This window comes from Crotalus tigris, unplaced genomic scaffold, assembly GCF_016545835.1.
Source record: "Crotalus tigris isolate CLP2741 ecotype Arizona unplaced genomic scaffold, ASM1654583v1 scf7180000017903.3850313, whole genome shotgun sequence".
NCBI classification, from domain to species: Eukaryota; Metazoa; Chordata; class Lepidosauria; order Squamata; family Viperidae; genus Crotalus; species Crotalus tigris.
Genome location: NW_024096713.1, coordinates 1,749,177 through 1,768,664, shown reverse-complemented (window position 1 = coordinate 1,768,664; position 19,488 = coordinate 1,749,177). Strand labels below are relative to the sequence as shown.

The following is a 19,488-nucleotide window of genomic DNA, read 5'->3' as shown; positions in this document are numbered from 1 at the left end:
AATAAAAAAAAATCAAGTACCATAAATGCCGGCGTATAAGGCGACTTCCGCGAGCGCTGAAATCGGCGCCAAAGATGGGGGTCGTCTTATATGCCGAGTCGTCTTATACGCCAGAAATACTGGTAGTTTCCGGCGTATAAGACGACGATCTAGGAATGCGGCCCGGCTATAAAGACGGGGGTTGTCTTATACGCCGGGTCGCCTTGTACGCCGGCATTTACGGTACTATACATTTGAACATTTATCATATATAAGTAATACACCAGATTATAATCTATTGTTATTAAGGTAAATCATAAAATTCAACCAAGTTTGATAAAATTGTGATTCCTGCTTCTGAAATTTCATTACTTTATCTGTGTTTCCCCCCCCCCCATATGGCAATTGAAGAGACTTTGCTTATCCACAACTCAGTTTTTATATTCTCTAAAGTTTACCAGTGTTGAACAATTATTATTTTGGCTGCTATAATTAAATAATCAATTCTTTATTTTTAAGCTTGTGGTTTGATCCTGCAAAAAAGTACAATATAAAGGTGTATCTTTCAATTGCTTAAATTTAGTTTGATGTCTATTATGAATATATAACATTAATTTTGCCATTGCTTCATATTCTCCAATTTTATCTCCTAGTTTGACACAATTTGCTAGGATCTTTTTTTTTCATTGTTATCCCAAATTTGTTCTTGCAGCTGTTAGTGTATATCTCTGTAAATTGTGATATTTTCATTTTGGAGATTAAATAAATTGGCAATTTAGAATTAATGTTTTATGCTATGTTTTTCAGGTTTCTTAAAATAAAAGTTCAATAATTTTCTCAGCTCATTTACAAGCAACAATACTTTGTAATTCAGCATCAGAGAAAACATTTTTCATAATACGCCATAGTTCTTCTGGAATTAGGTTTGCAGGTACAGGTAGCTATTGGGACCTAAGCAATGCATTGTTAGACGAAATGCAGTCTCCAAAAGGAGAGAAATAGGGGCCAGGTAGGCAAGATCGGTATAAATTTGATAGGAAAACTGTGTGTGTTTTTTATATTCATTCTCTTTCTATCAATTTTTGCAGCTAAAGTCTTCAAGCAAAGATAATCTTTTGGATGAAGTAATGAAATTTTTTTCGGAGAATGCTGAATTAACAGGAAGAGAAAAACTAAGCAAACACACATCAGGCAGTAGTAGTATTGTCAGATCGCAGAGTGTAAGGAATACAACAGAATTATCTGATGGAAAGTTAGGCAAGCAAGAGCCTCTTGCAAGGCTCAATTTAAACAGAACAGAAGATTCTAAAGATTGGAACTTTTTAGAGACATATGCTGCAGGCACTAAAGGAAAGATCAGATCTGCTAAAGAAAATGTCCAGTCACAGCGACAATCCAAAGACTGCAATCCCTATGCTACTTTACCTCGTGCAAGTAGTGTGATTTCAACAGCAGAAGGAACTACTCGGAGGACCAGTATCCATGATTTTTTATCTAAGGACACTAGGCAGCCAATATTTGTTGATCCTACTCCAGCTACAGCTGAACAAAATATTATATCATCTTCGAGTGAGTACAATCCTCAACAACAATCTTCTATTTTTTATTATGCTCCTGATAATGCAGTTAGTTTTTCCAAAAATGACTTAGCTAATATTACTATACCTGATAATTTGAATATACCTGAAAGGCTTAGCAATTCCAGAACAAAGACCAAATTTATTACTAAAACATTTTCTCTTAGTAATGTAAATAATGATAAAGTGGGTATATCATCTTCAGGCCATTTTTCTATGCCATTTCTGACACTTAATACTGAATTAGTCTGTGATGTTAGTGGAATACCTCAAACATCCAAAACCAAAACAGCTAAATCATTTCATTCATTGGTGAAATTGCCACAGAAAGATCACAAACAACCTTTTGAAAATCAGAAATCTGAAAATGAAAATCAAAAGGTAGATATCACACAGAATAGCAACAAACTTAAAATCCTTGTGCATTCAGACCCTAATGATAGTGAATCCCCATTACCAGCTGATGAAGATACCCAAACTATTTGGTATGAATATGGTTGTGTATGATAGGCTATACAGTTAAGTAACTTCCCTGATAAAGTGTGAATGGGCTTGAAACGTAGAGCCTGTCTTATTAATTAGATAGAAAAAAAAAACCTAAGATTTTTTTTCTCAAGTAGGGATGAATAACACACCTTTTGTTTCTTACCATGTGAATTCTTAGAACATGAAGGAATGTAAAGTTAAAGTTTGCATGAAGTATTAACTGCAATGTGTGATTGCTGCATGCCTCATCAAAAATCTTAATGCAAGCTGATTTTTTTATCTTCTATTTGTTAAAAATATGTTATGGACATTACTGGATGCATGCTAGCCAGTTGCATGGCACCATGCCAGAAACAGCATTTTTAAAGATACAGTATAGCAATTACAACAATTTACAGCAATTACTAATTTTTGGACAGTTTCTCTTCTATTCAGATGCTGCAGTTTTATGTGGATTAGATTTTAGGCCCAATCCAGCTACGTTAAATTTTGATTGGTTTAAAATAAGTAAATTGTTTGTTTGTCCAGAATTTGTTTTATCACTTTATAGTTTACAAATCAGTTGTATGTGTACACATCCAGAAATAAATCCCACAAAATATTTGTTTGGATTCTTTTTTCCAAATTAAGTGTGCTTCATGTTGTATTGTAGTCATGTCACCTGATGTGAATTGAGCCCTTCCTGTTCTTTCCCACTCAGGCTAGTAAAAAATGTGGAAGGAAGTCTGCATTGTAGCTTTTAATTTATAATACGGTATATCCTAAAGAAATGTCATAGTCAGAATAATTCAGTGTAACCATCATTTTTGTACTCAGTGTGTACTCTAAATATAAAATATATGGCCTAAAGCCTAAATGGTGGCTTTGGTTTTGTTTAATGATATATAATAGGCTTGCACAAGTTGCACTGGAAAGACAAATCTGCTTCATTTATTTGTTTTTTCTGTTCTTTCCCATTTCATGCTTGAAGCACTTATTTACTCCTGTGTTGTGTTGTCTGTAGGCCTACGTCAGAATTTTTATTATATAGCAGAATTAATTTTGACACTATGTTAAAATAAAAAATAAAATGAAACAGCAGTATCTTTTTTATTAAATACAATAGCTAATTAGAAAGTGTTATCAAAACCTTTTAAATTGGCTTCAGCAGATTATTTTAGTTATGCTCAAATTCTTTGTTCATTTGTTGTTCATTGTATAAATAAAATCCTATATTGCATTTCAAGCTACATCCAATAAGCTTTACATATTTTAATATGGTATAAACTAAGGATTTCAGGAAATGTGTGTGTATGGCTATTGTCTCTGAGTACGTCTGGGAAAAATTCCTGTGTAAGATACTGTAAACTTTCTACTTATAAATATGAATTAACATATATGAGGTGAATAGCCTGATAGTCTTGCTTAGTGTAAGATAGCCTGTGTTGTTATGCTATTTAAGAAACACAGCCTTTTAAAAGTCTTGCAAACTCTATTTTTCTTTTGGCCCCTTCAAGACAATATCGATTCCTGGTAATTGCCTGGATTAATCCCTGCAGTTTTCTTGGCAAGGATTTTTGGAAGTGGATTGCTGTTGCCTCTTTCCTAGGGCTAAGAAAGATTGACAGTTCCAAAGTCACCCAGCTGGCTTTTTCTAAGTCAGAAATCACAGTCTCTCAGTTTCTAGACTGATACCTTAACCCAGGGGTAGGCAACCCAAAGCACTCAAAGAGCCACTTGGATCCATTTCCCACTGAAAACAAAACACAGGGAGCTGCAAAACCCTTTGGATATCTAAAATGAAGATAACACTGCATATATCCTCTTTTACTTTTATTTTTATATACATACATACATACATACATACATACATACATACGTACGTACGTACGTACAAGGATATATGCAATGTTATCTTCATTTTAGATGTCAAAAGAGTCTCTCTCTCTCTTTCTGTCCCTCCCTCCCTCTCCCTCTTTCTTCCCTTGGTCTGCCAGTCCTCTTCCCCCAGTGTGTGTGTGTGTGTGTGTGTGTGTGTGTGTGAGAGAGAGAGAGAGAGAGAGAGAGAGAGAGAGAGAGAGGTACTTGCACTTCCCCCTTTCTCTTTCCTCTCCCCCTTTCTTTCCTCTCCCTCTCTCTCTTTCTCTTTCCTCTCCCTTCCTCCCTCTCTTTTTCTCTTTCCTCTCTTTCTTTTCCCTCTTTCTCTTTCCTCTCTCCCTCTTTCCTTTCTCTTTCCTCTCTCTCTCCTCCTTTCCTCTCCTTCTCCCTTTCTTTCCTTTCTCCCTCTTTCTCTCTTTCCTCTCTCCCTTTCTCTCTCTTTCCTCTTTCCTTTCTTTCCTCTCTTTCTCTTTCCTCTCTCCCCTCTCTCTCTTTCCTCTCCCTTTCTCTTTTCTCTTTCTTCCTCTTTCCTCTTTCTTTCTTTCCGCTCTCTTTCTTCTCTCTCTTCCTCTCTTTTTCTCTTCACCTCCCCCCCTTTACTAACAGAACCAGTTCACCTACCAAATAGTTTAACTTCCTCCCTTAGAGATGGGCAATGTGGATTCACCACATTCTGACAAAGAGAAATGCCAGCACCTCTCACTCAGCATCGACCCTGCTGCAAGGACTGCAAACGCTGTATGTTAGCAATATCTGGAGAGCTTCAGTTCATCCGCACCCTCCTGAAAGGCTCTCCTATCCATTGCAATGTCACGCTTTGAAAGGCCCCCGACCCTCCTCCGCTTCAGGCCGACTGCGCCCAGCAGGGAGCATCAGTAGCTGGTGAGGAAGGGAGGAGGGGAGGAAGAGAGACAGACCATCTCCTCGCTGCTCGCTTCCAATCCCAATGTGGTGAATCCTGCTTGGGATTTGGGACTGAGAGGGGGAAGATCCTGGCTCCCAAGCTGCAGGGACTTCCAACCACAGAGCTTGCTTGGTTTTGTTCTCAGCCAGCGCCATGCACGTACGCAAAACAACAGCAACAAAATGCTGCGGTCGAGACTTGCCTGCCTGCCTGGCTAGCCTGGGCCTCAGTAGCCAATCATTTGAAGCGACCAGAATCGTCCGCAGAGAGAGGAGAGAGTGGGGGCGGATGAGCCGAGTCTGTGGCAGGGATAACAAGATAATAAGATAAGAAGATGCTAGTATGAAAGGTCCGCATCTTTTGACTTAACTCGCCTTGTCCCCCATTGGAGAGGGGGGCAGGAGGCAGTAGAAGGTGCTGAAAGGTGCCCGGGACACCACGGACTGGCCCGGGGAGTTGCGTGGTGAGCTCAGCTGCCCAGGGAATAGCCCGGGGACGGCCCAGGAAGTGATGCCCCTCTGCCGCCACCCCAGCCAGGACTGCCACAGCCTGGCCTGGAGAGACGCATAGCTGGCTCAGCAGCCCAGGAACGGCCCAGAGAGCAATGCCCCTGCCGCCGCCCCCGCCCTAGCTGGGACTGCCGCCTGGTCAGGTCTGGGGAGATGCAGAGCCAGCTTGGCTGCCCAGGAACGGCCAGGGAGTGATGCCCCTGCCGCTGTTGCCGCCCCAGCTGGAACTGCTACCTGGCCCAGGGAGACACGTGGCCTGCTCGACGGCCTGGGGATCACCCAGGAAGCGATGCCCCCGCCACCCCGGCCGGGACTGCCGCCCGGACCGGCCTGTGGAGATGCATGGCCGTCGGCTGCCCGGGGAACGGCATGGGGACGGCCCAGGAAGTGATGTCCCCAGCCTGGCCCGGTGAGACGCGTGGCCGGCTCGGCTGCCCGGGGATGGCCCAGGAAGCGATGCCCCCTTGTCGCCACCCCAGCTGGGACTGCTGCCCGGACCGGCCTGGGGAGATGCATAGCCGGCTCGGCAGCCCAGGGACGGCCCAGGGAGCGATGACCCCACTGCCACCACCCCAGCCAGGACTACCACCCGGCTCGGGCAGACACGTGGCTGGCTCAGTGGCCCGGGGATGGCCCAGGAAGCGATGCCCCTGCCACCGCCCCAGCCAGGACTGCGGCATGGGGGGGCAGCAGGAGGGAGGAGGAGGAGGAAGCTCTGGAGCCACAGGAGATGGCTCAAAGAGCGCATGCGGCTCCAGAGCCGTGGGTGGCCAACCCGTGCCTTAACCTCTATAATAAACTAGATCTCTATTGTCTTATTTTAGAAGGTTGTAAATTTTTTGTGTATCTTTTGAGAACCAAAGTTGCAGCCTGCATGGGGCCCTGGACATATAGTAATGCTAGATTCCACTTTTAGAATCTAGAATTGAATGAAAATCACAACATGTACTTTTGACTGCTGTTTATAACATAATACAAATCTAGAAACCTGTATCTTGTCAATGACATTTTACATTATTTTTTTCCCCCTTTCAACAAATATCACCAGCCAGTGTGAACCAGCAATTATTTTCCTTAATGTAGTTTGGGGATAGAACTGCCAAAGTGCTCTAGTTAACATGCTTTTTGTGAAAGCGCATTCAAAAGGAGGCACTGACAATTGTTATCAGCTGATAGGCTCCTTTTGACACAGGTTTACTACTATTCCTAAAGAAAACTATACCCATGTTCAAAAATACCCCAAACAATAATTGATAGGAGCAGACAAAGCTGTGCTGTAAAACACCAAGGAGGGAGACAGTTGTCTGTGCCCAGCTTCATTGCACAATTCCCCTTTTCACCATCATGGGTCAAGCTCCCTTTTTTGACTGATCCTGATATGGAAGCCTTTACCTAGTAAGTAAAGGGGAAAACTTTGGTTTGAAAGAACAGGACTTCTCTACTATTCGAAGTGGAATGGCACTGGAATGGAAGTCAGTGTTATTACCTGCATAAAAAGGCAGGTACTATTTAGTTCTGGAATGACTTAAAATGACTTTAAGCTGCCACAGATATTGGGAAGGAAACGAAAGCAACATGAAACCTCTGGAAGGATGAGGTTGGGATATAGCTTAATAGTGACTTGTGGGGCGAGATGGAGATAGTGGCAGGCCACTCTTGTGGTTATGGATTGTGGTTGAGAGCGCCAACCTACCATGTATAACTGAGACCTGTGTGTATCCCCTTTCTGAGATGTGTGGATTTTGGGTGTGGAAGAGCTGAGAGATTAAGCAGCTAAAGCAGAAGTCTCCAATCATTCTGGACTTACAGACCAGAGGGAAGGAGAGCAGCTTCAGAATTAGTGCATGCACGTGCACACAGAACCACACACACACTGGCCCCGTTCACTCATGCGGCATGTGCTGGCAATGTGCACATGCGTGAACAGCTGCGCACCCCCCGTGGTGGTTAGCAGCCCCGTTCGCGCATGCGCAAATGGGCCACACAACCCACCACGGCTAGCAGCCTGTTCGTGCATGCGGAAATGGACCGCGGACACCCGCTCCATGCTAGGGCCCCCATTCGTGCCTGCATGAATGCACAAACAGGCTGCGGGTGCTAGTGTAAGTGGGGAGTGCGTGCCCATGTGTGCGCACACAGGCCAGCCATTTCTGTGGGCTGCAGCCCATAGGTTGGGGACTCCTGAGCTAAAGAGATGCCTAAAATACCAGTGAAAGACAACAAGGAGCAAATCTCACCCAACACAGGCTAGAACTTCTCTTAAAGCAGTGATGGCGAACCTTTTAGAGACCGTAGAGATAAATAATTTTGAATGTGTCCCAGTCTTCTTCCAAGGTAGGCTGTTTTGTATGAGTGTCTGCCTTTGAAAGAGTCTTGACTGTTTGGACTACTCCCTGCAGTTTTCGTGGCAATGGGTTGGTGTTGGTGTTATTGTTTTTTTAAGTAGCTTGCCACTACCTTGTCCTAGAGCTGGGAGAATGTAACTGGCCCATAGTTACCCAGCTGGCTTTATGCCTAAGGTTGGACTAGAACTCTCATTTAATGATTTTTAATCCAATATCTTAATTAAACCAAACTCTCTATAGGATGTATCACAGTTACTTTCTAATTGCTTTCTCTTCTATGGGCAGAGAATAAACAATTAGACCTGTCAGTCGAGTAAAAATAATTACAAACAGCATACAATACAGTGCAATAACTATAAAAAGAAAATTGCAAGAACATCTTAAAGCAATTAGCAGCTAACAATTAATAGCATGAGGGAGGAACCAGCCACCCAGAGCAGGGGTGTGAAACTGGCGGCTCATGGACTGGATGCGTCACACACATCCTAGCTCCGCAAAGGCAAAAAACATTGCGATATGTCTCGATACATCACGTGACGCAATCAAGTTTGACACCTGTGACCCAGAGTCACATAAAAGTGAGATGGGCAGCTGTATAAATTGAATAAATATATAAGGCTGTAGCTATTGATAAGCATTGTGCAACTTTCTTAGAGGTTTCTGAAAAACAATCACCCAGGAGAACCTAACAGTCTCCTGATGATAGTGGCAATTACAGTTATAGGAAGTACCAATAAAGAAGAATATTTGTAGCTCAGGGTTGAAATAAAAGATCCTTGATGCTGTCTCAGCTTCATTGTTTTCTTGAAGACATTTCATTTATTACTGATGACTAGCACTGATGATGTTACCTAGGTTGGGTAATGAAACGTCTGCAAAAAAACAAGCGCAGAGCACGTCAAGGACCCCTCATAATTGGATGTATTAAACATGATCACCATTAGTATACATTGAACATTTTAATAGCACATATGGATCAAATTCTATCTCCTAGTCTGAACAAAAGCAAGTTTGGCCTTCATATGGGAAGCTTATTTACCTATCTTTGTTGCCCTTACAGGTAGTGCCCTAATTCAAACCAAAGCAAATAATCTCTTATGTGGGGAGTACAAGATGTTATAGGGATAGACCAGGAAGGAGTGATAATACTACAAAAGAGACAGGAGACTTTGGCTCTATCATTGTGGATATCTAGATCCCAAATGCTTCAACCAGGGTTTTATCAAATTTCAAAGCAGATAATGCTGACAAAGTAAGGCCACGATATGTAAAATCATCATTAATTTGTCTTCTTGGGCTGGAAGACAATTTATTCAGCAAGATGAGATGAACTAAGACACTTCTTAGTAGACTTGCCTCAGCCAGAATGTAAGACAATGAAATCTTAATCAGTTCTCAAAGAAAATCCAGCCTATTTCTAGTTGTGTTAAGACATTGGAAGGTAGTGATAAGATTTTCAAAACAAAATAGAGTGCTTCTAAACTAGGAGACTTCTTATAAATACACAACTGATACCATATCATATAGCACTAAACCCAGAGCTTTGGCTTTAAATAATTTAATGGCTCATGGGACTTAATTGTCACCAATTGACTTGCAAATTTAGTAGCAAAGGATGGTTTGGGGACTTTTATTTGAAGCTTTCTTGTTTGAATAAACCAGCAGATAGAAGAATACAAATAGAGATCTAGATATTTTACTTGTTTGACAAGTTTGCTATTGTCCATCTAATTGAGCCTTAAAGCATTACCTAGAACAGGGGTGTCAAACTGCCGGCCCGTGGGCTGGACACGTCATGCAGAAGCCATACCCACCCCATTGCTGGCAATGGCAAAACTGTCCCGATACGTTGCGTGATGTTGCGTGACATCATGAGTTTGACATGTCTGACCTAGAACGTACTTTTATTCTGGCATCTTAAGGCCTGCTTGGGTTACAGACAGTATGGCTACATAATCAGATAAAGTAAACTAGAGATGGAGCAGTAAGAGAGGGAGGCTTATACATCTCAACAATATGGTTAATGCAAAAGCTGAATAACAGTGAGATGAAGTTATCATCTTGTTGTATATCTTTGCTAATAGGTTCAATTAAATCACCAAGGATTATTCTTTGCTTGAGTAAACATTATGCCTTGGTGTAAAACCATTATTATTCTAAGAGGACAACTATTTACCATTGTAGTGGCTAATTTCCTCCAGAATTGTTCTTGGGGAATAGAATCAAAGACTCATTCCTCTCCTACTAACAAGAAAAAAAACTTTCTATGACCCAGAGATTGCAGCAGCTTCTCATATATTTTATTTATAGCACACTTATCTTTCTATTATCTACTATCCCAAATTGTGTGAGCTAGTGTTTTACATCTCCTGCTACTTTGAATAGACTAGCTACTATCTCCAAAACCTTTTCATGGGTTTGCCTGTAATTCCTTGGATAAATTCCTTGTACACTTATTACATTTAAAATGCTATTTTTACAAACAATTCAAGATGGCAAACATATCCAACACACCTTATTCTCTCTTTTTTTAATTTTTATTTATTTATTTTTATTTTTAACCAACAAGACAAAACAAAACAAAGCAAAACATAACACACATACACACACAATATATACTCCTTTTTTTTACAGCAACTGCATAATGGTAATCTATTATTTACGTTTCCCCCCTTATTCTTCTTTAGAATATTTGTCCTTATAGCCCCGTTATTTCTTATTTACATTCTTCTTCCTTCATGTTCTACTTCTTACTAAGAATAATTCATATTATTATTATTATACACATATTTTCACTTTTGACCTTTCCATATTTATTCTCCTCTATTATTTCTAGTCTCCAACCAGACATACAACATGTTCCATGTTATATAATACTCTGTGTCTTCCTTTTCTTTTATCTCTTTTGTTAATTTGTCCATGTTAACACAGTCCAGGATTTTTCTTATTACTTCTTCCTCTGATGGTATATTCTCATTTTTCCAGCACTGTGCATATGCTATTCTTGCCGCCGTTATTATATGTAAAATTAAGTACCGTATTTCTTTACTATATTTTCTGTTTAAAATACCCAACAAAAAGATCTCTGCTTTCCAGTCTATGGGTTGGTCTATTATTTCTTCGATCCATTTTCTTATTGTAGACCAGTATTTTTTTGCAACTGGGCATGTCCACCATAAATGATAATATGTTCCATGTACTTTTTTACATTTCCAGCATGTTGGTGAATTGTTCTGGAACATCTTGGCAAGCTTTGCTGGCCAACACATCTTATTCTTATTTTCCCCACAACAATGTGAGGTGGATTGGGTTGAGAGAGATTGATTGGCCCAAAGTCATCCAGTTGACTTTCATGACTAAGGCAGAACTTGAACTCATGGTCTCTGGCTTTCTACCCTGTTGCCTTAACCACTAGTCCAAACTGGCTCTCTTACATGGTATAATTTTATTCAGAGTTGGGTCTTTAGAATCATTAAGACCATCCCTGCTTATAATCTGCCTACAGACAAGATCGGGGAAGAGGAAAAAAAATAGAGGGCAAATTAGCAGAATGAGGCACACATAACACAAAATATTAAATTAACCCTTTCTCATCAGTCACTAAGAAAATAATTTTTATTGAATATATAATAGTACAACAGAGTTGGAAGGGACCTTGGAGATCTTCTAGTCCTGCTCAAGCAGGAAACCCCATACCATTTCAGACAAATGGTTGTTCAGTCTCTTCTTGAAAACTTCCAGAGGCAAGTCATCTCACACTGGTTAATTGTTTTGGAAATAGGAGATGCTCCTTTACTACAACAATGAAAAGCATTTTCTTTACTGGGATTTGTAGCTTGATTTTCATCTATTGTTAATCAAAGAGAAATGAAACTGAAGCCTTATTCTTCATGCTTGCAACAGTTGTAAAGGTCTAGAATTGGAGAATGATCTAGGTCTAGGATTTGATCTAAGGAAGATCCAGCCAGAGATAGATAATAGCTAGCAAAAATAAAGTTTTTCACAGATGATGATAAGTAGCCTAGGACTAGTCTCAGTTTGAGTGGGGAAAAAAGCCCAATAACTTTAGCCACAGACTTCATTTGCCTTAATACAAATTGGAGCTTATACTAAAAGCATCCACTTGTTGCTTTGAAAAGAAGCTACTAAATTGGTTGATTTGCCGAGAAAGGAGGATAATTATCTTACTTACAGTGCAATACTTGATTGCAATGTTGCTTTTCTAAGTAAAGAACTAATTTTAGATAAATGAGTTTTGCATGTTCCATTATTACTGCATGCAAGGATGATTTTCAGCTTTAAAACTTGATAAAATGAATAAATCCTATGCATATTTTTGCTGATGGACATAATTCCATAAATGTTCTTATTTCACTGAAGAATTATATTTAGAGCTGTTCTTTTCCAAATGATAAATTTTCAATTCTAATTGCAAAAAAAGTATTAACAGAATAAATCTGTAAATATATCAACTGTGTTATTTTCCTTTTTTTTACTTCTCTCCTTAATTTTTGTAAATGTACAAATGAAACTTGCCAATGTTTTTGCAATGTGAGAACATTTTATTTTAACTGCTATGCAAGTAACACGAAATGCTTTTCTTCTGCAGATGTGGAAGCAAAACCAGAAAACAGACATTCAAAAAGCAGTTGTAGGGAGCAAGAAAGCTCCTAATTCAATTGCCCCTACAACATGAGATGTGGGCCAAGTGGTGAGTTTTTTGCCCAATGTGTAAATGAGATCATTTTCATTTACAGAGAAGGGAAAGAAATTAATATTAACAAATAAGATCACATGCACACTGCATTAACAATTGCCAGCAGTGCTTAGATTAAGTGACTCGCTATCTTGGCTACTGCCCAAGCCAAATGAGAATGGCATATTTAATTTTACCTGCCAGGAAAGGAATATTTATCTTCTTTTTCCTTTTAAAAAGTAAAATGTTTCTCCAGAATTCTATTATTATATAGTACCAAATCATTATCTGAATATTGATTTATTGTTGTGTTTTCTGTATTGCATTGATATAGTCTTTTGGAGCAGGGCTCATGCTTATTATTATTATGTTCAACTATTCTGAGTGATGCTGCTGCATTTTGGTACCCATTACATTTCAATGAGATAGCAACTTATCAGGGCAAGTCAGATTCTGTATGAAGAACAGCAGAATTCTATAGTTGGTATTTTGTAAGCAGACTGCCTCTTACTTGAAGTGCCTGCTGTTTTACATTTTTATTTTTTGCATAATTCTGATCGTACTATGTAGTAGAAGTTAGGAATATTCAGGACATTCCTTATTATGGTTCCCAAAAAACATATTTTCAGTATGTTTCTGCTATTCCAGGAACTAGAAACTTCTAGTATTGCCAGTTATTGTATTTTTAGACAGAACTGCAGCATGTCCAGCTTTGCATATGATGATGTATAGGCAAAGAAAATCAAATGGTATAGGTTGCAATCCTATATAAAGTCAGATTCAACATGGTTCAGTTTTTGTAATTTAACCCAATACAATATTTTACTTTCTTACCACCAGATGATGATGTCATATATTTTTTATATAGGTTATTTTTCCTTTTCCTTCTTGTTGCTGCTTAAACTGCTACTGTTGCATCTTACTAGTTCTTTTAGTAGCAAATTTTTAGATATATTCTATAGCTAAGCTTTCCTTTCATTTTCTTTTCTCTTTCTGCTTTTAAATTGAACACAGAGAGAAAAGTGTCCTTCAGTATCTCAGTATGAAGCCTTTATTTCTGAAGTAATAAGGTCTCCGGCTATAGGAGTCATGTTTTAAAAAAAAAAAAAATCAAAAATTTTACAGTCCTTCATGAATAGAGCAGTCAAGAAATGCACATCTTTCCTTGAATCAAGGAATTGTACCAGCAGCTGCTGATGATTTTTTTAAAAAGACAGACTATATTGCACATTGCACTGTTACGCTCTAAAAGAGAATTTTCATCCCTCCAAGGACCAAGGTTTGTGCAGTCTCAAGAACTACTTCAGGAATACAATTACTATGTTCTCGTTCTTTTATAAACATGGTCACCAGTTGCTTACTACTTCTGCTCTGCTAGCGTTCAGTTCTGTAAATCTAAAATAAAACTGTTGTAGATTGTGGAAATTGTTGTAAATACAGGTAGGAAAAATACCTCCACAAGCATCTTGTCACTTCAGTCTTATTGGTGTGCATGATGTTACTCTTGGGAAAACAAAACTGCTGATTATTTTGATGTATATGGCAAGAAGAATAGGTACCTCAAAACATAATTGAATATTTAATAGACCCTCAGATTAATTAATCTTTTCCATATAGTTTGTGTCACAATAAATATACTCATTTTGAGGGGACAAAAAGATGCTAAAAACTATTTCTGAAGATTTGTTGGATGAAATTGATTTTGTTTTCAACAGGAACCATCCAAAATAAATTGTCTCATTTTACATATTTAATGTATATCTTTAATTTGATATTTTAAGATAAATAATGGCTTAGAAAATGTTTCTAGGGAAAATCCATCATGAACATTTTTCAAGCTGTTTTAATGACTATCATATTTTTGTTTCTCATGCATTAAGATTGATTAAAATAGTTGATACTTTAATATTTATATGCGAACAATACAGGAAATTAGATTTGATTAATCTTTGCAGATGTACAAGGGTTTCTGGTTTCTATTAAATTTTCAAAGTTTATTTTCTTACAAACCACTAAATTATTAATATTTCCATGATATGTACCATATTTAACCTTAAATGATTTATTTAATCTTAATATATGTATATCTTTAATCTCATTATTTGTATCTCAGCCAAATTAGTCATAAGTAGAGTTCCAATATCTTGGTTGAATCAGATCCATTGCCTATACATTGTATATATATTTTTAAAAATTGATAATTATACTCACCAGGATTTTGCTGACAATCAATGTTATTTCTGTTAGATAAAAATAAATTCTGCCCTTTTCTGTGCCAAATGAAAAGCAACTTACAGAGCCACAGGGGTTAGCTAAGCAGAACAACTAGACATCGTTTGGAAGCAATACAATGTATACTCTTGAAACAGCTGTGCCTGGGTAGATTTATTCCTGATCAATGGAACAAATTAAGCCATAATCAATTTCTAATTGGGATTTAACAGAAAAAAATTAAAAGATTGGGTTCACATCACCCATAATGATATAGATTCTGTCTTGTACACATCCAGCAATAGTGTATAAATGCATTGATAGTGCATTACACTGCATACCTGAACAACTGGAGTAATTCAATTAAATGGGTTAGTATGTTGCACAATTGCAACCATAAAATTTATGGTGTATGATAGGCTCTCCCCGATTTTAATGTGGGGAAAAAAACTTACCTTAGATATATGAAAATTTCACAACTGTACCACATCTTATCATCCAAGTCAGCTAATATCTATAAGTACACAAGTTTTCTTATTTCAGTATTAAATGTGAATCCAGTATGAGTGTATGGAGAGAAAAATCTATATAAATATCCCTATATAAGATCTTTGATGAGGAAAAAGTAGAATCACTGAAATTGATCTTATAAGTATAAAGTATTGGGTACACTGAACAATCTGAAAATTAATAAAATAATTTTAGAAGGTTGAACATAGTAGCCAGAGTAGAATGAACGTGACCACCTTCATTTCTCAGAAAATGAAATATGAAAATGGAAATATAGGGCAGGAAAAAAAGTAATTTGAATAAATAAATTTTAAAGTTTATGCTTCCCAGATAGCATTGTATATTTAGGTAAGAATGACATTACACTTAATGTGGATAGATTGAGATAGCCAAGAGCAAAATCACATGATTATTTGCAGTGTCTGTTTTACACTGTGAACAGCAATGATACTTTCATTTTTATTTATTGATGAAATGTCTATCCAGAGATCCTCAAACTGACTATCATTATTACTATTTATTATATACTTGATTTATACTTCGCCTGCTCAAGAAAGTTAAGACAGCTATCATTTTTTTAAAAAAATACAAAACATAAAATAAATTCATATTAAAGCTAAAATTAACAATCAAAAATTTAATGGAAGAGATGTATCTAATAAGCATTTGACAATTTTCAAAACTAGTTCCATGAAAATACCAAAGCAGTTGTACTAAATCAGGTTAAATCTAGGTTAGTTGAATAAAAAGCTGTGTGTTACTGAAAAGATTTGAATGCAAGCCTCTTTATAAAAAATACACTAATGAAGGGCTTCTTCAGTTGTGCTATTCCATCTTAGGTGACCACTATTGTTACTTGCAGATATGGAAATATGGGAATGTGAAAACTCTCAACATTGGGCAGATTTATGGTTCTAATCTTGTACATCTGAATATTTATCAAATAAACTACTGTTTTGTATGCATTCCTTCAAAATGTTTGCAGTTTTGGGAAACAATCACCTGCTTTTCAAGCACTTATTTCTGATTGTACCTATTTTTCTTGATTTTTCAGTTTTGTATGTGATTCATACACTGTTTTGTACTTGGGTTTAGGTACAAACTTTTTCTACATAGTTTAAGTAGTACAAGTGACGCTTCTGGTATAATGAAGATGACCAAGAGCATATTATTCATGTGAGGCTTGCCTAGGAAAAATTAATAATAGATTATGCCTTTTTTAATGATCCAATTTTGGCAGATTTGGTTTAGTATTACAAAGTTATATGTATATATTTAGGCATGATTCAGAGTTAAAACAAACTACCATCTTGTTTTAATGAAGCCTAACACTGATAATTCTGGACAGGGAGTTTGAGATTTGTAAACTATGTGTAATTTGTCTCCATAGCTGTCTTTAAAAAATGTATTTTGTGAAAAGCCAGATGATTTTCTGCTGAGAACTTAAGAGAAATGAACTTTGATACAGGTATTCTTCAGGAAAACCAAAGCCTTGTTTGTTTATAGCTTTTCTTTCCAGAGTACATTTGAATATAACTGGCTTTCCTTATCTCTCTAGATTTCACAAATTTTTAATCTAAAGAAATTAAAATGTATGCCATAGTTCTTTGTCCCAATTTTCATTAATATAGTTCATAAAATATTTTTTTAAAAAATAAAAACTCTGTAACAGTGTCAATTTATGTGTCACTTTAAAATCCATCACCTTTAGGATTAAATGCAAGGGCTTTTTTTTTTATACACAACAGTATTCAGCAGCTACAAAATAAAATTTGCAAATTTGCTGTAATACAATGAAAATATTCCCATTCCATTGCTGCTGATTGCTAAAGCTACATTCTTTCCAGAATGCATTATTTCTTAAAATTCTTGTATTTTGAGAGATGGCACAGCTCCAACATGGGGCCAATATAAGTTATCTGTAAACTCTATTGTATTGTGTATAACTCAAACACTGTTCAGAATGGAACTGCCTTAAAGGAAAAACAGCATGTCACTGTGACACAATCTAAACACTGTTATACAGAAACTGTTATTTAAAGTTGTAACTTCCTTTTCTTATACCTATTAAGGAGTTTTGTAATGTTTGCCATTGTACACTACTTATGTTATTAAAATTTGAAACAAAATAACTGTCAACTTTCTCTTATTTTGAAATAACCTTGTTTGGCCCTTCAGAAGAATAGTCATGTTGCATACTTTGCACTTTAATGAGTTTTCCTAAACACTATATTGGAAAAAGACCTATTATAGCTTTTGGTACACTTTGGTACCTTTAGGGACCATCCTGAGCCCCAATGAGTGATGACACAAAGTAGGTGGAGCAACACTGCACATGATCAGGACTGGGGTCACTTCTCTCTTGAGAAAGAATGCTGGATTAAGTTTATTTTATCGTATTTGTATAGCTATCTATGTCATATAGTGATTCTGAATGGCATACACAATAAAATAAAATACATAAAAACTACAATTTAAATTTTAAAAAAAATTAAAAGGAAACAAGTAAAAATGAAGCAAAGTATAGTGCACAAATAGCGTGTTTTACTAATCTTGTATATCATGAATGAATGAGTCATAAATATCAGCACTAAATGTACTAAAAAGAGTGGAGATTTACTCTCATGATTTTCCAATGATGACTTCTACCCTAGAAACCTTTCCGAATGCAGGATTTCATTATGTGTGTTAAAGAAGTTCCAAGTTCCAACCCAGTTACTCTATTGGGTTACAAAGCTACTTGTGGCTTTCATCAAAATGCACAATTATTGGTTCATGTCCTGTGGACTTCAGAAATTTTAGGAAGTCGTCTGGGTGCAGGCCCATAGTTGCTGCATTGGTCATTGGATGAAAATAAAGCCTATCATGACCTTCTTCCAGAAAGCCAGCATCCAAAACAAAGTTCACATTTCCCTGATCACAGAAAAGAGCTAAGGGGGTTGCACATCCTTGGCCAACTTTCAGCTTATCCAACATGGCTGCTCCATCAGCAAAGCGCAGGTTCCCACTTCCAACACCCAGTTTCTTAGCCAAATCATTTAAATTGATTTGTCGATTGTGCAGAACTGTCACCAGCCAAAAACCTTTTTTCCTCTTATCTTTAAGGAAAAGATTTTTGCTATGAGCTCCATTTAAATGTTGGACATAAGGCATCATTTCTTCAACTGTGAATACCTAGAAGAGAGAATAGAAAAAGTATGGCTCTTCTTTGAATATAGCTGTTACAAGTTTTTAAAACTGCATTTAAACTGCACTTTGCAGCAGTTTCAGGCCAGTGAAATGAACAAGAATCCTGCACATTTCAATTTACTACCTGAAAAATCCACATAAATTCTAATCATGTAATCCAGAATAAGCAAATACATTCTTGAGCCCATCTTTTCAGTCCCAAAAATTACATTGCTGAAATTTGGCAGCAACATTTTCAACAGGATAATCAGATTGGCTTACATACCTAAATTATTTTGGTTTTTTAAAAAGTTAAAATCCTTTCACCTGCTCAGGTTAATATCCCACAGCTTTCCCAGTTTAACATTACATAGATGAAATGCAGCCATTCAAAGGAAATCAGGAAGCCTCTGGAGCATATCCAAAATAATATTTTTCTTAGCATTTTATAATTAGCCCATTTATTGTTTTAATTATTATAATATTAACAAATAATTATACTGAAAAACATCAGGAAAGAATGTTTGACTTATTTGAACAATCAGCTGACATCATGGCTCAAATCCCTCGGTGAGGCTAATCCTTCACATAGACCATGGTTTATTAACTACATATAAGCCATATTATGTTTATTGTGCTCTAGGACAACATGATCAGTGACACATATGGCAGCATGTTAACATGTTGTTATGTAGGTCTTCTATACTTGGGCTTTAAACCCCGAATGTTTTTTGTATCAGTTCGCTGCCATCTAGCAGATAGCTCTCTACCTAGTGTTGAGCAGATACAACTAACAAGCTTGCAACTTTATACTTATTTCCGAGAAGTGAGTTCCATTAACTCAGGCGGACTTGCTTCACGTGCATCGACTTGGTAGTAAATTAATCTCCATTTTTGGAAAAAGGAAGTGATAGAAAAGGATTGATCAGCCACGACCCACGCGCAGCTGTCTTTCCCCGCACACCGGCTTCTCTATCGGCTGTTGCCGCCCCCCTCCCCAGAACGCTTCATTTCGCGGCTTCACTCACTGCCGGATGTTCCACACTGAGTGCTTGGATGCCCAGGCCCTGCAGATGAGCCTCCAGCGCTTGTCGAAGCCCCCTCGTTGGAGGAGGCGGCTCGGCCATTGCAGCCACTCTCCCCCGTGCTTGCCGCAAGCCTTTCAGGAAGACTGAGCAGGAGGCGGAGACGCCTTTCTCGACCAATGGCGGCTTCCTTCTTATCCTAGCGCGGGCACCAGCGACAG

The 19,488-nt window shown here is 37.8% G+C and overlaps 2 protein-coding genes across 7 annotated transcripts in view; one reads left to right on the top strand and one right to left on the bottom strand.

Moving 5' to 3' along the window:
* CCDC88A (coiled-coil domain containing 88A) overlaps nucleotides 1-17,203 on the top strand; it is a 108,185-nt gene extending 90,982 nt beyond the window's left edge. For 2 of the 6 annotated variants that reach the window (XM_039344347.1, XM_039344346.1), the window contains exon 31: nucleotides 1,068-3,107. In XM_039344347.1, coding sequence (XP_039200281.1) covers nucleotides 1,068-2,063 — 996 coding nt within the window. In that variant the 3' untranslated portion in view covers nucleotides 2,064-3,107. Of the gene's footprint in view, nucleotides 1-1,067; nucleotides 3,108-12,266 lie in introns of those variants that run through there. The other 4 variants (XM_039344349.1, XM_039344352.1, XM_039344348.1 and 1 more) reach the window with 4 other exon arrangements.
* On the bottom strand, nucleotides 16,802-19,482 carry LOC120308374 (prolyl-tRNA synthetase associated domain-containing protein 1-like). Its single transcript, XM_039344367.1, has 2 exons — nucleotides 19,271-19,482; nucleotides 16,802-18,248 (listed from the first exon to the last, which is right to left on the bottom strand). The coding sequence occupies exons 1-2, from the start codon at nucleotides 19,367-19,369 to the stop codon at nucleotides 17,811-17,813; spliced, it is 537 nt and encodes a 178-aa protein (XP_039200301.1). The 5' UTR covers nucleotides 19,370-19,482; the 3' UTR covers nucleotides 16,802-17,810.
* Between the last annotated feature and the right edge of the window lie 6 nt (nucleotides 19,483-19,488).